The sequence below is a fragment of the Hibiscus syriacus genome, unplaced genomic scaffold (assembly GCF_006381635.1).
Source record: "Hibiscus syriacus cultivar Baekdansim isolate YM2019G1 unplaced genomic scaffold, ASM638163v2 tig00112216_pilon, whole genome shotgun sequence".
In the NCBI taxonomy this organism is placed as follows: domain Eukaryota; kingdom Viridiplantae; phylum Streptophyta; class Magnoliopsida; order Malvales; family Malvaceae; genus Hibiscus; species Hibiscus syriacus.
Window position 1 is genome coordinate 323,351 of NW_024063269.1, and position 19,640 is coordinate 342,990.

At 36.2% G+C, this 19,640-nt stretch overlaps 1 protein-coding gene and 1 pseudogene across 1 annotated transcript; one reads left to right on the forward strand and one right to left on the reverse strand.

Annotated features, from left to right (window-relative positions):
* Positions 1–6,258: 6,258 nt before the first annotated feature.
* Positions 6,259–11,899, forward strand: LOC120175821 (annotated as a pseudogene).
* A 164-nt stretch (positions 11,900–12,063) lies between these two features.
* On the reverse strand, positions 12,064–16,897 carry LOC120175830 (lysM domain receptor-like kinase 3). Its single transcript, XM_039182387.1, has 11 exons — positions 16,059–16,897; positions 15,081–15,158; positions 14,482–14,781; positions 14,136–14,281; positions 13,960–14,049; positions 13,748–13,853; positions 13,204–13,355; positions 13,029–13,123; positions 12,627–12,774; positions 12,431–12,535; positions 12,064–12,335 (listed from the first exon to the last, which is right to left on the reverse strand). The coding sequence occupies exons 1-11, from the start codon at positions 16,675–16,677 to the stop codon at positions 12,171–12,173; spliced, it is 2,004 nt and encodes a 667-aa protein (XP_039038318.1). The 5' UTR covers positions 16,678–16,897; the 3' UTR covers positions 12,064–12,170.
* Between the last annotated feature and the right edge of the window lie 2,743 nt (positions 16,898–19,640).

Here is a 19,640-nt window from a genome sequence, read left to right on the forward strand (position 1 = left end):
TAACGATGCTTGAAACTCATAAAGTTTGTGGAGACACCTACCACCTGTATCATTCTCCAAGATAAAATTGAGAACATACAATCTATAAGAATCGAGCAGAAGGTCACTCTTAAAAATATATTGGTTTTATGAAATTTCCCTCGTAGTTCCTTTACTTAGAGGAATAAAAAGTGGGGGGGAGAGGGAGTGAGAGCGAGAGAAAGCGAAAGTGTGAGCGAGAATAAAATAGAGAGATTGAGAGAGGGGGGGAGGAGGGAGGGAGAGAGAGAGAGAGAGTAGGTGAGAGTGGGTGATACTAAAAGAGAGAGTAAGCGAGGGGGAGAGTAAGAAATAGTGGGTGAGAGTGAGGGATAGAGAGATAGAGAAAGAAATAGAGTGTGGGGGAGAGTATGAAAGTGAGAGAGAAAGAGGGCAATAGTGAGGAAGAGAGTGGGAGCGAGAGTGGGTAAGAGATAGGGAGACAGTGTGTGAGATTGAGTGGGTGAGAGCGGAGAGAGTGAGGGGGAGAGATATATATATAATGAGAGAGTGTGTGAGAGATAGTGGGCGAGTGTGGGTGAGAGTGAAAGAGAGAGTGTGAGTAAGAAAGAGGAAGAACGAGAGAGAGAAAGAGAGAAAGAGAGAAAGTGTGAGATAGTGAGCGAGAGAGAGTTGACAAGAGTGAGGGAGAGAGTGAAAAAGAGTTAGCAAGAGTGAGAGAAAGAGTAAAAGATAGAAGGAGAAACAATGAGAGGTTGGGAGAGTGTATGTGTGTGGGAGAGAGTGGGAAATAATAGGTGAGAGTGGATAAGAATGGGCAAGATTGAGAGATATGGAGAGCAGGGAGAATGGGTAAGAATGTGTGAGAGAGAGAAAATATGGGTGAGTATGAGCGAGAGTGGGCTAGAGTACGCGAGATAGCGGGAGAGACTGAGAGAGAAATAAATAAAGAGGGAAAGTGAGGGAGTTAGAAAGAGATGCTAGACTATGCCCAAAGACCAATCATGAGATGATTGTAATTATATTTTTTATTTATCGTATTTATTGAATAAGGGCATTACCGTTATTTTCTTTTGTTATATTTATGTGTATTGAATAAACTAAATGATAATAATGTCCATATAATAATATGATTATTATTGAAAGTTCCTTAGTTGAGTATTATTATAGGCATATATAATAATAATACGTTTAAGGCTAACATGTTGTTGATTAAGGACAATGAGTTGTCATTGACATAGGGATGTCAGAATAAATGCATGAATATGTTGTTAGAGAATGACATATTGGATTAACCCACTATGAGCATATGTCTTGGATTATTATGTGACGATCACAATATTTCTCATGGTGATGACTATTTGTATGATCCTAAGACTTGAGATCATTACTATCTCAACATATATTGTTGTATGTTTTAATACAATTAAACATGCTCTGTAACTGGTTGCACTATAAAGACTAATATTGAACATATCACGATATATGTAGTGGGGTGTGAATGATCAAGATAGGATTTGATCTTCCTACATAGTAGGAAATATATCATAGGCCACTTCTTTGAGTGAGACTAGAAATGCATGGCAATGCTCGAATAAGTTGATATGAGATATCACAAATTATTAATTCATTATAGTCTACTCTAAATATCAAGAAATAATAGATGGGCTATACAAGTTCCACTATTCAAAGAATTGTGCTTATTCTAGATATAAAGGACAAAAGGATATAATACATAAAAAGAGTTAGTATTTTGAAAATCTCGTTTTTCAATTCAATTCAAAATCTCGTTTTTCTTGTATTATCCTTTTTGTTCGGTCTGCTTTGTAACACCCCAATTTAGGGGCTAAAATTAAGAAATTATAAAGTGGTGGATTTAATTTGGTATTTTGAAAGAAACAGTGGATTAAATTGTAAAATCGTAAAGTTGGCAGACTGTTTTAAGAAATACAGGAAATTCAGTGGCTAGATTCATGATTTGACCATTTTTCTTTTGGGATGAATTATAACACCCATTCCCGTATGTTTTTCTGCAGATTTCCCATATTTTCCTCTCCAACAACCCTCCTTTCAATTCCGATCTACTTGCTGTTTGACCTTCGATCGACGAGCCGAAACCACCATCGTGTTCGTTGTCGAGCGAGGAACAAAACCCTCAAAGCTTTTGTCGTGAATCATCGTCGTTCGTCATTAATTTCAGTCGGAAGTATCGTCGGTAATAACTCAATTTCAATTGGTTTTTCGTCGATTCACGACGATCCGAGCATCCGTTTACGACACCTCCCGCACCATCGTGTTCCTTGCATCGTTCCGAGTCTGCCGGTGTCATCCTTGGTCTCCGTCGACGGCGGCGCGTGAGGAGGTGAAGCGGTCAAAGTTTCCGATTTATTGAAATCGAGCTCTCCGCCGTTCAAAATTATGAACCGAGCTTTGTAAGTATCTCGAAATCGCATAAAATAATTTTTAGGAATTTTTTCAGGAATTTTATGATATCAGGGCACTGTTCACGCGCCCCCACGCGCCGCCACTACGCGTGAGGAAGGAAAATGTGACCGGTTTTGGAACTGTTTTGACCGGTTTGATCGGTCACAACCCGACCCGACCCGTTGACCCGACCCGACCCGACCCGTTGACCGTTGATAGGCTTTGACCGGGCATTAAACGACCTTTGACTTTGACCGAGTATACCTATTTTGACGTTTTTTGACATTCCAAATCGGATTCCACAGTCCGTTTTTTGAAATTCGGACCCGAAGGCCTCGATATTGGCAGTCAAACCCGTTGACTTTGATTTTGACCGAAAATTCCAAATTTCCGAAAAGTCATATTTTATGCTTTCAACGTCCTGAATCCGAATCCAAAGTCCGTTTCACCAAATTCGAACCCGGTAAGCTATTTTTCACTGATTTATCACCTGATTCGATCTGTTTATCGCAATTAAGCTCCATTTTTGATATAATTTATGTTGATATGTATCTGAGGAATTATTGGAAGTTGAATTGAAGATCAAAGGCGTTCGAATGGAATTTTTATGGTCGATTAGTGTTACACGAAAATCGAGGTAATACTTTACTACCTCTTTATGCTTTATGGAACATGTGAATATTGGTAAATGCATGATTAAGATAATGTTGGTCTCATTTGTATAGTTAATTAGTTTCTACACTCGATCTGAATACGGTAAAAGGGTTCAGTAATTGATTATGGTTCAGATGATTTTTATGAGAAATTGAGGGATTATTAGAATTAAATTACAAGTCATGTGCTTAGTGATAAAGAAATCAACATGGATTTGTAACTTATAGTTTATTTCATCAAAGGTTAAATGTTAAAGGTACTTAGATGTGAAATTATGATAATACTCTGGTAGGGTAAAATTACAAAAATACCCTTAAGTTATAAGATGTCAAGAATTATCCCTGGAAGTTGATTAATAACTCTGAAAGGATATATTGATATGATAAAACTACAGATGTGCTTAAGAAATGCTAGATTTTGCTTACGAAATACGGATAACCGGTTTTTAACCCCTAGAGGGTTTGTGCAAAATATTAGAATCTTATTAAGGAATCATTTCAAGATAAGAGAATGTTCGGTAAAGTAATTGATTATAGGATCTCTAAATTATAATTATTTTCGTTAAGAGCTAATATTGAAATTATCTGGTTAAGAAATTATGGAAATGCCCTTGAGAGGTAAAATAGTCCTAGTTAACCCTGAATGAGAAAATACTTTGAGGATTTGTACTTAACTCGATTAAGTACGGATTTGATTATTAAGATCCTGACTTAGTTTAGGAAAATTCTTGATTTTACGTTTGTAAAATCTGAGAAGACACTTGACCCAGAAATATCCGAGTTATGAGTAAACACCTGAAGAATAATTTGTCGGGGTGTTCTGTTGTCATAATTGTTCGAAAAGACTGAAATAAATGATAAGATTGAATTTAATAGTAAGATCGGACGGAAGAAAATGATTGAAATACGCTGAATCTGTAAAATGACCAAAATACCCCTGTAATTGAAATAACCCAAGAATACCACCAAGCTCAAGAATGATTAGATATCTTCGAGCTTTGAAATAAATAGAATAAAAATGAATACAAAAATTACCAAAATACCCTTGTGTCCTATTCTAAGTAAATGCCTTGGATTAATTAAGGAATCCAAATAAGCATAAGTATTGGACTACCTTTAAAAAGTTATGGAACACAGCTTAAGTAAGCTGATAAACTTTAATGATATGTCAGTACCTGAACGGCATAGATATTACTTGAATGCGTGTTCGTCTACTCATGTTTAGCTCGATGATAATTTTGGAAGTATTCAGCTCATCTCAACTCTAGATCGCATTCAGTATTAAGAATTGGACATTTGTTCGAAAAATAAACCACGAAGACCAAATTAAACTGAATGGAAATACAATATGTATTTGGAATTCAGAAACGTCTGAATTACTCTGAAAAACTCTAAAGTAACAAGAATAAACATGATTGTTAAATGAACTAAATAACCTCAATGAATGAGGATTAAATAAGTGATTTGAATGAGTTTGGAAACACTGTTGAACTTACATGATAAATTGTCTTTATGGGTTATAAACCATGAATCAAGTACGTCCGTATTTCCTGATATCGTTGAAACATGGAAATGAAATAAAGACAGTTGGGAGATCTATTCAGCGATGATTATGGGGATGATCTATGGATCTGCATTATGGTATTAAAGAGTGAATACACTAGAAGGATAATGAATTGACTTGTTGACATGCATCAGTTTGAGAGTTGTGTAACTCGAGTTGTTTGATAATACGGTCGATAGTCATAGATTGTAAATGACCTGAATCTTTGATTCTTTATTTTCATCTAAAATCACTTCGGTCATGTTTGAAAATGCAAGTAACGCAGAAGAAAAAGATTCGGAATACCTCATTTGGTTTAATTGGGCTGAAATCCTATGAATTCAAAGTATATTCCTGAATACCCCTGGTTGTATGGGTAATGGAATCACTCACAGTAAATCTAAATTTAGAATTATTATGTATAAAGGTTCCTGAACGTTTTCCTGATGCACATAGAAACTTAGTGAAATTTTAAAGTATCAATCTGAAATGTCTGATTAGATCGGTTAGAAATCGATTCTCTTCAATAAGATCTTATTACTGGAATCCGATCAAATTTTCACAAGTTCATGTTATCCATATTGATAACTACAAAATACATCTGAAAAATATTTGGATTCTCTAGTGTGTTCCTTATATTTTGAAAAATTGTTTTATTGTTTTAACATGTGGTACACTGAAATCTATGGTTACTGTTTTATGGATGCACCGACTTAACGGTGATGGCTTATGGATTTGTATCATTGTATAAACTGTATCTTGGAGATACAAATTTGTAAAGTACAGCTCTGATCAAGCTGGAAAATTTTTATAGACCTAATGTGACTCTTAGGTAGGCTCTGCGGCCCTGAGATCATTCTCGGATAGGCTCTGCGGCCCTAAGATGTGTTCTTAAGTAGGCCTCATGGCCCCGAAATCTATCTTGGGTAGGCTCTCGGGCCCTAAGATATTCCCTTAGGTTAACTCTTTGTAAGATGGTTTAAAATACGAGTTTAAAAAGCTCCACTACAGTATGGTTTATGGGATTTTACTGAACTATCATTTGATTAGTGTACCTATTATGATTTTATCGTACTGATGGAACACACTAGATATCCTATTCGACCTCATGAAAATGTGAATGTATGAAAGGTTTCTTATAAATTGAGATTCATGGATTCTACTCGATGAACTACTAATGGAACCCCAGATTATTCCGCAACTGGTATACGTTTGATTTAATAAGGAAATTATGGCTTCCCATTTATCTGCATGTCATGTATCATCATCTGGTAGTTCTGTATTACTGAGCTTTTCGAAGCTCACTCTATTACTCACCATTCCAGGTTAAAAGAATTGTACGAGTACAACTATCAACATCAGTAAGGGAGTTTTTCCGGCGTTGCTTGCAGAGTATGGTACATGTGATTAGGGGGTATGTGGATTGTATTTTGTTTTATATTTGAGTTTGAAAAACCTATTTTATTTCTGAATAATAATAAATCATTTATGATTTTACATGTTTAAGAAAAGTTTTAAATTTTCCGCTATTTTTACAGTGGGTCACTCCGGTGGCCCTAATGTGACCCTTCAGATCGGATCGGGCTATCCGCATCGGTCTGAGGGGGTTACATGCTTCTTTTTATTAATCTCTGGTTTTTGATACTTTTGTGAAGGGGATAAAAGAAACAAAGAACAATGGCCTCGTATAGGCCATTCCCTTCACAATCATTTCCTCCACCACCAAATCAAAATCCTCTTCCACCCCAACAACATTATGATCAAAATTACAATCAGATGAATCTGAAGCCGAATTACCATCACCCTCCTTCAAGACCATCGCCACAACAACAGCAACAACCACCGCCTTCACAGCAGCAATATTCATATCCACTCCCTCCTCCGCCTCCAGATTCTTCCTATCCGCCTCCCCTTCCACCTCCTTTGCCTACAATGTCACAAAATACCTTCAACTCATAGCCACCAATGTACTATCCACCTTCACTGCACTCTTCACAGTATAGCAATCCAGCAATGCAGCCACCTCCTCCGCCACCTCCCCCAAGTTCTCCTTGTTCTTCAATCCCTTCACCTCCTCCTCCAAGTTCTCCTCCACCGCCTCCTCCAAAAGAGAGTGCTGGGGAAAAGGTTAACTGAGCGTGGTAAAGGTGGAAATAGGGATTTTTTGGGTCCTGGACGGCGTGAACATGGTCATTCTAATCACGGGAGTGAAGTAGAGAGCACAAGCCAATTATGCCTCCTTCAAATAAGCCTAATGGACCTGTAGGAAGGGTGGAGATAGAGGAGGAAAGAAGGTTGAGGAAGAAGAGGGAGTTTGATAAGCAAAGGCAAGAAGAGAAGCATAGACAGCAGATGAAGGAGTCCCAGAAGGCCCAAATCTTGTCTTCCGCCAAAGGGCATGGTTTGGTGAGCCAAACGAATGGGAGATAGGAGAGCTACAACATTTTGAAGTGGTGAGAGGATTCAGAATAGATTAAAGAAGCCAACTACGTTTTTATGCAAGTTAAAGTGAGTATATGGAAATGATTTTTCCCTTGTCCGCAATTCTATTTGGTTCTCAGATGACATCAAATTGGAAATTTAACTTATAAATTTCATGTTTATGATATCGAATTTACATATTAAGCTTTTTGAATTACTTGTTTATTATCTTGCCTTAATGAGTTTAATCTGGTTTAAGTTTAATGATGCCATCTATTGTCCTACTTTTATTATTTATGCTGGTCTGAAAATACCCTGGATGAGTTATGGAATTCAATATAATAATGTCTCTGATATTTGCATTGGCTTAAGTAGGTTGATGGACCATAGATTAACTTGAAAAATATCAGTACTTGCTCCCTTCATGTTGTAGAATCTATACATATTGTAGCTATATCCTTGACAAGGCCAGATATAGCATTTCCTGTAAATGTGATAAGTCAACACATGACTAACCTACTGAAGAGCATATGGCAGCAGCAAATAGAATTCTCAAGTACTTGAAGAAAACTCCAGGACACATTTTAATGTTTAAGAAGACACAAGACAGAACTGTTAAGATCTTTACATATTCTAGTTGGGCCGGAGACCTTACTGAAAGGAGATCCACTAGTGGCTACTGCACCTTTATTTGGGGAAACCTTACAACTTTGAGAAGTAAGAAACAATCTGTCGTTTCAAGAAGTAGTGCTGAAGTTGAATTTAGAGCACTAGCATTGGGAATATGCGAAGGAATTTGGCTACTTAAACTACTGAAAGAACTTGTCACTAATCAAGAGGATCACTTTGAAGTTTTGTGTGATAATCAATTTGCTATTCAAATTGCCAAGAACCCAGTTCAACATGATCGGACAAAGCATGTTGAGATTGAGCATTTTATTGCTGATCAAGTTAACAAAAAGACAACCACATTTTCATACATTCATTCAGAAGAACAAGTTGCAGACATTCTTACTAAGGCTTTGCCAAAGCCTGTTTTCAATAAATTCCTATTCAAGCTGGGATTATACAATGTATATTCTCCAGCTTGAGGAGGAGTGTAGGAATTATAGAAATGATTTGTTACCATTCCTATAGAGATATGATTTGTTACCATTCCTATAGAGATATGATTTTGTAAATAGATTTCTACAATCCCTTATTTTAAGGGATCATATCCTAGGATTATTATTTTTCCTTTCTTAGAGTTTCCTACTTTAGAGAGATATTTTGTATATAAATATGTAATCTGTCATATTGAAAAGAATAAGAAATTACAGAGAATTACTCTAATTTCTACAAGTAGTTTAGCGTAAAATGGGATTTGATTTTTTTTTTTGGGCTCAAATTTCTTTTTTGCATATTTCTTTGCTTGTCTATGTATCAGAATATTTTTTTCGTTGAACACTACTAGATCATTATTTTCTGCATCCCCTTCTTATTTTCCCATTTGAAATTTCTTTTTCATGTTGGAAAGTGTTCCTTTTGGTTACTTGTTTGACTATTTAAGTGAAAAATATTTATACTATTTACAGCTGATAATTACAATCACTTATTTTACAGATTCCGGAATGAACTTCCTGATCCAAGTGCACAGCCTAAACTTATGGCCTTGATGAATGATAAAGATAGGTAAAAACTAGCCTTTTGCTTCAAAGAAAGTTGCTGTATTTTCTTATTCTTAGAACTCCAGGATCCATTTTTTTTTTTGGCTGTCTGATTAAATGTATTTACCCTTTCTCTTTTGACTTTCTTGTTGATGAAGTTATATCTCTTGTTAGTGTTCTCTGTGGAGAAAATATTTATTGCACTAGTAAAAGTTTAAACTTAAAAGCTCGTTATGATCTTTGGCCTTGATGTCAGGATTTAATCCCTTTGTGACATTTCTTGTTAATCTGTACTTCTTTCTCTCAGGTTTACAAGGTGCACGATCACTACTTTGGAGAAAATGTGCAAGCCTAAACTTTTTGTTGAGCCAGATCTCGGGATACCACTTGATTTGCTTGACCTCAGTGTATACAAGTATCATACTGTAGCCGCTTAAAACTTTTTCTTATACCTTTGCGTTTTGGTGCTGTGTTTTTGATTACCTACTTTCTCGTTGTTTGATTAGTCCTCCTAGTGTTAGACCACCTCTTGCCCCAGAAGATGAAGAACTCTTGCGTGATGATGTAACTTTAACCCCTGTAAAGAAAGATGGCATAAGACAACAAGAAAGGCCCACTGACAAAGGTGTTTCTTGGCTTGTTAAAACACAGTACATTTCTCCACTTGTATGGAATCAACAAAACAGGTAATTGCTGACTACTGTGTTCATATTTGGTGTTCTCCATGATGATTTTTGGAAGTTGTGTCAAAACTAATACACTTGCAGTCTTTGACTGAAAAAGCAAGCTAAAGAACTGTGAGAACTTAAGGGAGGCCACAATCTTTTGGAGAACCTTAACAATAGGTTTGTCTTATTCCAATCTCCCTCACTGAAGATAAATTCTTATTTGAAGCAGATCTGAAAAAATAACACTAAAAATGTTGGCAATTTTATCAGGGAAAGACAAATAAAAGAAATTGAGGCATCTTTTGAGGCATCCAAGTCACGTCCTGTCCATGCAGCCAATAAAAACTTAGAACCGATAGAAGTTATGCCTCTCTTACCTGATTTTGACAGGTATGGAATTATTCAGGGCTGTCTGCTTTGTTTTTACTTGCCTTTTCGGTCTCTCATTCATGCAGAAAACATGGTTGATTAGATTATAGAACTTTGAGATTTCAATCGATAGTCATTGTGATGTGTTATTGCATACTTATATCTGATATCTGTGTTGTTATTGTAACAGATACGATGATCAGTTTGTTATGGTGGCATTTGATGGTGCTCCCACAGCTGACTCAGAAATCTTCAGCAAGCTGCATGGCTCTGTTCGTGATGAGCATGAATCAAGGGTGAGTTAAGAACTTTCTGGATTCCATAATGTGCTTATAAATTAGTTAATATCTCAAGACTAACATACAACATGCATTGCTATAGTAGCCAATGGAGCCACGTTTGTAGTAGCAAGATTTTTGTAACTTGGCATCAAAGCTCAGGGATCAGGCCCCGTGCAACCCCCCCTCCCCCCCGGCAAAAAAAGAAAAAGAAAGAAAGAAAGAAAAATTGTAATGATGCATATGTATAAAAAATGCATTACTATAGTTTATTGATATCTTGACTTTTTGGTAAGTAGAATCCTTTAGTCTGCAAGTTTAGTGGTAGCATACATGATCAAAATAATGTGATGTATAATTCATTTATTAATTATAATAAAGAAATTTGAAATTAATGTGATATGTGCATGAAATGTTTGATCGGCATTTTTATGCTTAGCTCTGTGTTTGATTGGCGGTCTGTCTCTAAGACTTAATATTTTTTGGGCACTGTTATTTTTAAGTACATTTTTGTGCTTAGTTCTGTGTTTTTTTCCTCTTGATATTATTACTCGGCATGCTGTTTCTAGGCCCTAATATTATCAATGAGTAGGCCACTAATAGTAGATTTTGTTGCTGAGGCTGACTTTTACTCAATGGATGATTATGGTCAACTCTGCAATGTTATTTTAGGCAATTGCTTTAATTTTATGGTATTGTTGGCAAATTAAAGGAAAAACTTGTATTATTTTACTACCCCATAGGCAGTGGGACATAATGGTTATTTCATCTGGTATGGGTCTTGATTTCTCTTTTTTGTGTATTTTATAATTGTAGGCCATTATGAAAAGTTATGTGGCACCAAGCTCGGACCCGGCCAATCCTGAGAAATTTTTGGCATACATGATGCCTTCTATTGGTGAGGTAGATATTCCTTGGATTCAACATATCATATATCCATTAGCACTGCAGTTTCTGTTATGCACCCTAACTTCCAATCTGTTGATTCTAAGTGAATTAATATTTAATTTTCACTTTTAATGATGCAGCTTTCGAAGGATATGTATGATGAGCTCGAAGATATCTCGTATTCTTGGGTTCGTGAATAACATTGGGATGTATGTAACCTGATTTTCAGTGTTACATTGCACAAGCTGGAGCTAGCTCACTTAAATGCTCTAAAAAATCTTTCCAACTCTTTTACAGATACTGAGTGATGATGCAAATGACCCAACAACATACCTTGTTTCATTTGATGAAGGAGAAGCTCGCTATGTGGTATACATTTGATCAAAATTTACATCCTTTTCGATCCATTTTTGGCAGAAATTATTGAATTAGTCCTTTATGGTAACAGTGTCTCATGTTGCAGCCTCTTCCGACGGAGCTTAATTTAAGAAAAAAGAGGGCTAGAGAGGGAAGATCAGGCGATGAGATTGATCATTTCCCTATACCTTCCAGAATTACTGCAAGGAGGAGATCAACAGTTGCTGCAATATAACTAAAAGAACCAGAGGTATGATCATAAGTTCATGTTACACGATTCGGGTGTAATGTTGGATATGGGTATTTGTTCAAAATTTTGAAGTTTTCCATATATATGGAAGGTCTTTGAAGTATCGTACGTCCAAATGTGTCTTATACGGGTGTTAGATATGGATACTTAAAAGTAAAGATATGAAGTCGGATCTACATAGATCATGAGGTCAGATCTATGAAGTTGGATCGTTTCTCCAAATGTTACATCTTTCTCTTTTCCCGGTACACAGGTTTATTCCCACATGAGGGATGGTATTTCGAGCTTGAAGATAGGAAGGTTGGATGCCGAAGATGGGCTTGGGAGACCACGGAAGCTTTTATGACATCAAGATGTAGATCAGTACAGTGGAGGTGAGGATGATTTCTCTTAGTGATGCTTAAAATGAATGGCAAACCTTATAGAACATTTTGAGTTATTTGTGAAGTCACACCCCCCTTTGTATTCCTGACATATATATTTGCTTTTTTATAATATTTTTTTTCTTTGAAATGAATGATCTACTAATTTTGTCCACAAAATGAATACAATTTTTACTTATTAATGAAATGCAAACAAGAGTTAACCAAAAACTATTGTTAATGGCATTTTACATAAAAAAGGATGCTGTCCAAATACCAACATGCTGATATATTACTGTTTTGTCTCCCCTGGAGTATCATTTAGCACAACTCTATCTTCCTTGGACCAAACCACTAAATACTTGGCTGTTCCCGGCCAGCGTCGCTTCCCACTCAACCGATGACAAAAGGATCTGTGACAAGTTGATCACTATTTCTTTCATGTCAGGTCGTACGATCGAATCCTCATCCACACATTGCTTTGCCAGCATAGCCACCTAATAAGCAAATCGATTCCGAACCAGAACACCAATTTGAGTCCTAACTACTCATTTTCTAGCTTTTTGAGGTCTAATATGGAAATGATATTTACCTTGAAGACACAATCATGAGGAAAAAGATCCAGCATGTTTGGATCGATATAATCCATGTTCGACATGCTTACTGAGTCTGGTGTGTTCTGAAGAGCTGCTAACATCTGCAAAATTGCAATATAAAAGGGTACTAGAATGTACAAGACAAGATGAAGGAGCATCTAACATCTTAGATTGCGACACAATGGAACTCACAATGGATGCCAATGAACGTCTTTCAATATTCTTTGTCGTGGTGCCTTCAGTTCGTATGATGGCCTCCTTTCCAGATATGATCTCAAACAGCACAACACCAAATGCATACACGTCACTTTTCGACGATGCAAGTCCATTGCTCAAATATCTATAAGAAAACCAAATGGGACAGTTAAAAGAGTTTAAAATAACATTTAGCAAAAGAGAAGCAAACTATCAATATCTGTATTACTCGATTTGGATATCGAGTGCTCGATTTGGATATCGAGTGCTCGATACGAGTCTCTGGAAGGTCGTATCCCCTTAGTCTTAATAGCAATATGTTCCGGAAACACGTACTTAATGTGAGTACTTCAAGAAAATTGAAGAAGCAGAGTGACAGAGAACAATAAAATTACTTACTCTGGTGCCAAATAACCAAATGTACCAACAACTTTTGTTGCTGTTGCTTCTTCATGTGTTTTTCCAACAAGCTTCGACAATCCAAAATCTGAAATCTAATCCGAGAATAAAAGTCAGTAAAATGTTCTCATACACACTTAAAAAAAGAAGCAGCAACATTTAACGTAATTAGAACCTTCGCCTTGAAAGAACCATTGAGCAAAATGTTGCTCGACTTGATATCTCGATGAACGTAATGAGCTCTAGTGTGCTCATGGATGTACTCCAGGCCTCTAGCAGCATCGAGTGCAATCTGAACCCTCATTACCCACGAAAGTGGTGTATGACCTTCAAGCCAGTAAACATTCGCAGAGTAATTAGAAAACAAATTTCAAAACTCAACAAAGACATAATACAGGAGACATTCACTAACGAACTGAGCCCGGAGTTGAATGACTCAAAATATATGTGGGTTCATTCTGTTCGACACAAGACATGGGACGTCAGGATAATAAGAATACCTTCCCCTCAATGAAAACTTCTCAAGAAATGGTTTAGAAGCTTATTCGTTGTGGGCGTATGCTATTGGCATCGTAAGTACATTACGGTTATGAATGATTCGACACTCTTATTTATAACATTCGGTCCATTTTAGAGCTTCTAGATGATAAAAGTCATATGATAGTTCATTCTTAAATAATTAAATAAATTATAAATGAAGAGCACTGCTATAATTCTACCTTTGTTCAAGGGATCATGTAAATGGTTTCTGAGGGAACCCTTTTGAGCATATTCATAAATAAGGAAGAGCTCATTATCACTTGCAGCATAGCCGATCAACTCTACCTTCGACAAAATTAAACCGAAACAAGAGTCAATGGCTTTGAACAGTTGGAAGAAAGCTTTGTAATTTCGGGATTTAAACAATTTCTTATCATACAAAAAGCATTACCAGATTTGCATGATGAACCTTACACAAGATTTTCATTTCCGCCATGAATTCCTTTGTCTTTGTGGCAGTCATTCTTTTGATAGCAACTTCCTGAAAGAATCAAATAAAGAAAACTTAATGGAATGTTAATCTATTCAGGTCGTATAATCTAAATCCCGAAATAGAATCGAACAAACCTGGTCATGAAGGAAACCAAAATACACAGAACCATAGGTTCCGTGTCCAAGAAGATTAGAATCCGAGAACCCATTAGTCGAAAAAAGAATCTCTTGATAAGTGAAAACCACAGGCTTATCAACGTCAAGTACATCTGTTCCTAGAGCTGACAGAGAAGACAAAGAAAAATGAAAAACAAAACAAAAGAAACCAAAGTTAGCCTTTCAGAGTTTCGGATCAGTCATGGTGGCAAGCCATCATTTTTTTATTAATTAATCTACTCTGTTTAGTATGATATACATAGTTCCTTGCCAGGATTTCAGCTAGCAACAAATAAAAGTAACTAAGAAATCACAGTGTAATAACCTTTCGGGACAGTAATCTGGTGGTTACTAGGTTCGCCATTGGTTTGGTTCCAATTCTCGGATTTGCCGCCAACGTATCTTCCTGAACCACAACAGAAACTTGGCTTCCGAAGAATGTGGAACTTGTGTGAACTCTTGGCATCACGATCTTTGGCATGAACTCCTTGAGCTTCACCGAAGCAGCTTGAGGATCTCAAGGAAACACAAACTACAATGCTTAATATAATGAGGGCAAGGCCGACACCCAAACCGCCAATGATCCATCCATATGGCACATGAGCCTTAGGATATACTTGAATTTCTGCATAAAATTAAAAGTATAACACATATTTCGTACACAAAATCAAGAAAACAACTATTATTTTGGCATGCAGTATACAGCAAATCATGTCGTTTATTTATGGTTGTCAACTGCTACTTTACGTGAATTAGAAACGGACTCGGGAATAGGTGGGGGAATAAGGGCCTCCAAGGATCATCCAAATACACGAAAAGACAGAGAAAAAGGTTGACCAAATCCATGTCGATCACATATCCACGAACACCTGAATCTGAGTTAACATATTTTTAATTACTTCACTTAGATTAACCAATTCATACCTGAAAGTGTGTCAGCTGATGGTGCAGGAACAGGTGCCGAGGGAATGTCATTCTCCACATGATACGGTTCACCAGGAACTGCAATATATATAACAAGCTATAGTCCAAAACATTCTGCCATAATACAAGAACCGGACAATATGTGAAACCAACAAAATTTACAAGAGAAACGACTACTACTGATAGGCGTTGTGAGTTGCAAACAACACAAAAGGAATAATGCAAAAACACCAACTAATGGCCTTACAATTCAAGGAAATGGATGATAAAACAACGTTACTAATTAAACCTAGTCACAGATTTACAAATAGAATATGTATGAACGCATTACTGATTCCATTAGTACAATTTTGTTGGTATATATACATTGATGTGATATTAGCACCTTGCCTCAAAAGTTCACATCAAGACTTTAGATAGAAACCAAGTAGGTTCCAGACTCTAAAAGGGAAATGAATTCACCGATTAGTATCAAATTATCTATTCAGCATCCCAAACGTACTTCATTTCCGATTAGCCGAATGACAAAACCTTATCCTCGATGCTAAACTTTCAATCACACAAGCCAAAGCAGAATTGATAACAAGATTTAGGTCTTTAGCATACCTAGCTATAGACTAGCATCCCAAACTTCATTTTCGATGCATTTCCGATTAGCCGAAAGACAAAACCTTATCCCCAATGCTAAACTTCCAATCAAACAAACCAAAGCAGAACTGATAACAAGATTTAGGTCTTTAACACACCTAGCTATGGATAAACTATGTGTAAAAGATCCTATTTTACTAACTGAATTAGCCCCTATGTTCATAAAACTTGCAGAATTTTCAAAGACTACGAAAATATCATCAAAATCATTAACACCCATCTCTTGAAAAGCAACCGAATATGCATATTTCCAAACAAATAGCATTCTTCATGCAAATCCATAAATTAAAAAACCTCACAAAGAAAGAGAATGGTCTTTTTGAGGCAAACCTGAATTTAATGGAACATAATACAAAGCACCGACAGTGACACTATCAGGATTCTGAATCCCATTAACTTGCTCAATACTATCCATGCTAACCCCAAATCTACTAGCTAAAGACTGCACACTGTCCCCATCTTTCATCACATAACTCATCAAGTAGTTCCACGGCCCACTTGAACACCCACAAAACAGCCTCAAAGACACCACAGCTCCAATCCTTGCCGGCCTGCTAACATTTGGAACCATTGCAAGCCCATCATAAGCCTCCAAAACCATGTCATAAACATACCCTTGATTTGATCTCTCTGTAAAGGTTGTGTTTGTTGCATAATTATTGGGGTTTGTCAAGCAAGAACAGTTCTTTTTGATGAACATGTAACCATGTGTGCCCTCGCCTTCGACTGTTATGTCTTGTGGCATAACATCGAACATGCTCTGGATCACAGCCAGAGTTTGTTTCTCCTGGGGTTTAAAAGCCAAAAAAGACGTGCATAATCTTGACGTGTCCGTACAACTCATAGGTATTATTGTTGCAGAAGAAGAACCCAAGGCATGGAAGGTTTGAATTAGAATGAGAAAGATTAGTGTTAGAAGAACTAAAAAATGTGAAACCATAGGATCCATTTTTCTCTTTTCCCCAAAAAAAATTGAAACTTTGAACTAAAATTAAGTGTAAGAGAGTACAAAAATAAAGATATTGATCAAACAAACATGTCTGAACATGTTAAAAGACTTGAAGAGAAAGTGGGAGGATTTTAAGCTTTAAGGTGGTTTGAAGGACAGAAGTAGGAAGGGATGAAGTGACACTAAACCCAGCACGGTTTGTTTTTTTTCTCTCTCTGTGCTCTGGTAACTGTTATTCACTCCTTCACTGTAAAAGGGCAGAGGGAGAGAGAGAGAGAGAGAGAGAGAGAGAGAGGTCATCCACTTGTCTTCTACCGCCGTTCTATTTTTTTCAATGAATATTCATAATTCTGTTTTTTATTTTTTTTACTTATATTACAAATTGATATTAAAATTTATTATTTTTAATTTAAATATTTAAAGTATTTTTATCAAAATTAGTATTTAGAATATTTTTTATTAATCTATAATAAGTAAAAAAAAATATTTGTTCAAAATAATTATCAACTATTTGATATTAAACAACCTAAATATTCTTGATGCTTAAATTTCGGATTTTCAGAAATAATATTACATTACTCATTAAATAATGTCATGAAGGTTTATGACAAGTCCTCATTTACTGTGTTGAATAAACATGTCAAGATAAAAATATTCATAGTCTTAAAAGGTATGGCATGTGTCATATTGTACATACGTCTATAAAATATTCGTGTGAAGAATAAATAAGTGATTAAAAGAATTGTTGTTAAGGTTGAGAGTACTTAGAACATATACTACTTTGTAATCGCTTTAGCTTAATTAAAAATTATATTCATATGAAAATAGAAATATAGAGATATTTCTATATAAATGGTAAATTGTTCATAAATCATGAAATTATCACAAGTTCTAGTATGTGTGGCATAATAAATTGATAATGGCTTATGATGTTCTTATTACTCAAGTAAACTAAATATAGGTCAAATAGTACAATGATATGTCTAGGATCGAGCAACTACGTATTTGGACTTTCGGGTTCGTTCATCTTGCATGAGTTGTTTCGCTTGATGTTGAGTTAACATTACGGTGCATTTGGACTTTCAATTTCATCCATCTTACATGATTGGTTCTGTTTAATGTGAGTTTAGTACTTTGATACGTTATGACTTTTGAGTTCGTCCATCTTGCATGAGTCGTTCCACTTGATGTTGAGTTAGCACTACAGTGCATTTGGATTTATATATTTATCCACCTTTGTGCGATAGGCCCCATATTAACGTTGAGTTTCATATGTATTTATGACGATGTTATAGCTCAGATCACCTAAATGGACCCTTTCTACAATTTACTTTGGATGTTTTTAATAATTATTTATAATGATCAACTAAAATCAAACATGACTTATGAGATTGATGTTTCTATACATGATATTGTCACGTGGGATCGAGCTCGGGACATTGGCGCAAGAGTCCACCAAAGAGGTTCAATTTGGAGTATTGCGTTTGCCAAGACCACCAACTTAGCCCATCACTTGGAGAATGCTAAATAGTTCATTCACACTACAAGTGCAAATATGAAAAGTGACATCATATCTAAATATGATCATAGGAGCTTGGTTGATATGGCAAGAGACAACAAATCAAATAAGTTTGTGGAGGATTCTTAACATATCAAGTGAGAACACCCATCCAAGGAAACAAGAAGACTAATTTATGAAATTAGATGGTGGAGTGACTGACTTTCCTTAGATAGAGGATTTTATAATTAATAAGGTTCATCTTAGTTGTTGTCTAGGTTGATCTTAAATGTCCATTGTAAAGGGATTTAACTATAAATAGAGAGCCTCCCCTCCTCATTTTTATCATCTCATTCTTCCATTCTCACTTTGAGAGATTAATAAAGCTTTGATGCATTTACTCTAGTTCTCTTTTTCCTTTTAGATGTTCTAGGTTCTCTTTGTGTTGTTACATCTCTAGGTGGCTAAGAGTAGTCCTTGTGGTGTTTATACTTTCATACGAGTATCCAACCTTGGTGGCTTGAATGACCATATTTGTTTTAAAGCTTCCGCATCCATCGAAGCCCTGAGGGTTTGGTCCAACCTTTATTGAGTTTGTTTTCTCATAAGGCTTGGTTTAAGGTTGACTTAGGCATATAACCAATCAAATAGCATCAAGAGACGTCTAAGGCTATGTGCTCCAGAGTTAGAATCTTCAAGAGCGTGACAAGTGGTATCAGAGCGAGTTGTTGTGACGAGGCAACGAGCATTCGAGTGCATTTTATAGAAGTTGTAAACTGAGTAAGTTAAATTTACTTAATGTTTAGCCAAGCTTAATATTCTGTTAAGTGAGGAAAGACTTTACGTTCGTGTTAGTCAATGGTGATTGAACTAGTTTGTGGCAAAGATGTTTGAGATGACACACCAAAGAGACAATGCATTCACACATGAAGACGAGAAGAGTCTTAATAGTGAATAGGAAATGAGGGAATATTCGATCGAAGATTACATGGATGAATTGTATGATTTAAGAAAAATGTACAAAAGTTGGATAAATGATCTAAAAGTGATGTAAACAATATTGGGATGGAGGGTCGATAGACTTGATGAATCCGTGGATAGAGCCAAGGAGACCCAGGGTATTGTGGAGTCTTGTTTTGACAAGTTAGAGTCCATGAAAAAAATTTCAAGAACGATGTGCAATGAATTGGAGATGGTTTCAGGGAGTAATGCACATGATACTGAGGTAAAAACATTGAGGAATAAGGTGAATGAGCTCAAGGAGGAGCTGCTCATAAGCAATGGTGCAACAAGTGAATGAGTTATGCTCAAGACCTTTTTAGAATGACTTAGACCAATGGTGAAACTCACGAATGAGCAAGGTACTGAGAGACTTTTCAAAGCCATAATTGTACACGAGAAGCTAACCAAGCTTGGAAGAGCCAAGCCAACTAGCATGGAGATGTCCAAACCTAAGCCGAGGGAA

What these genes read in the sequence shown, in the direction of transcription:
- LOC120175830 (XM_039182387.1), bottom strand. Translation starts at nt 16,677, where the DNA reads ATGGATCCTATGGTTTCACATTTTTTAGTTCTTCTAACACTAATCTTT. An exon ending in ATCAGCTGACACACTTTCAG is followed by an intron (nt 14,782 to 15,080) that starts GTATGAATTGGT and finishes AATTTTATGCAG; the next exon opens with AAATTCAAGTATATCCTAAG. An exon ending in CTCATGATTGTGTCTTCAAG is followed by an intron (nt 12,336 to 12,430) that starts GTAAATATCATT and finishes TTTGCTTATTAG; the next exon opens with GTGGCTATGCTGGCAAAGCA.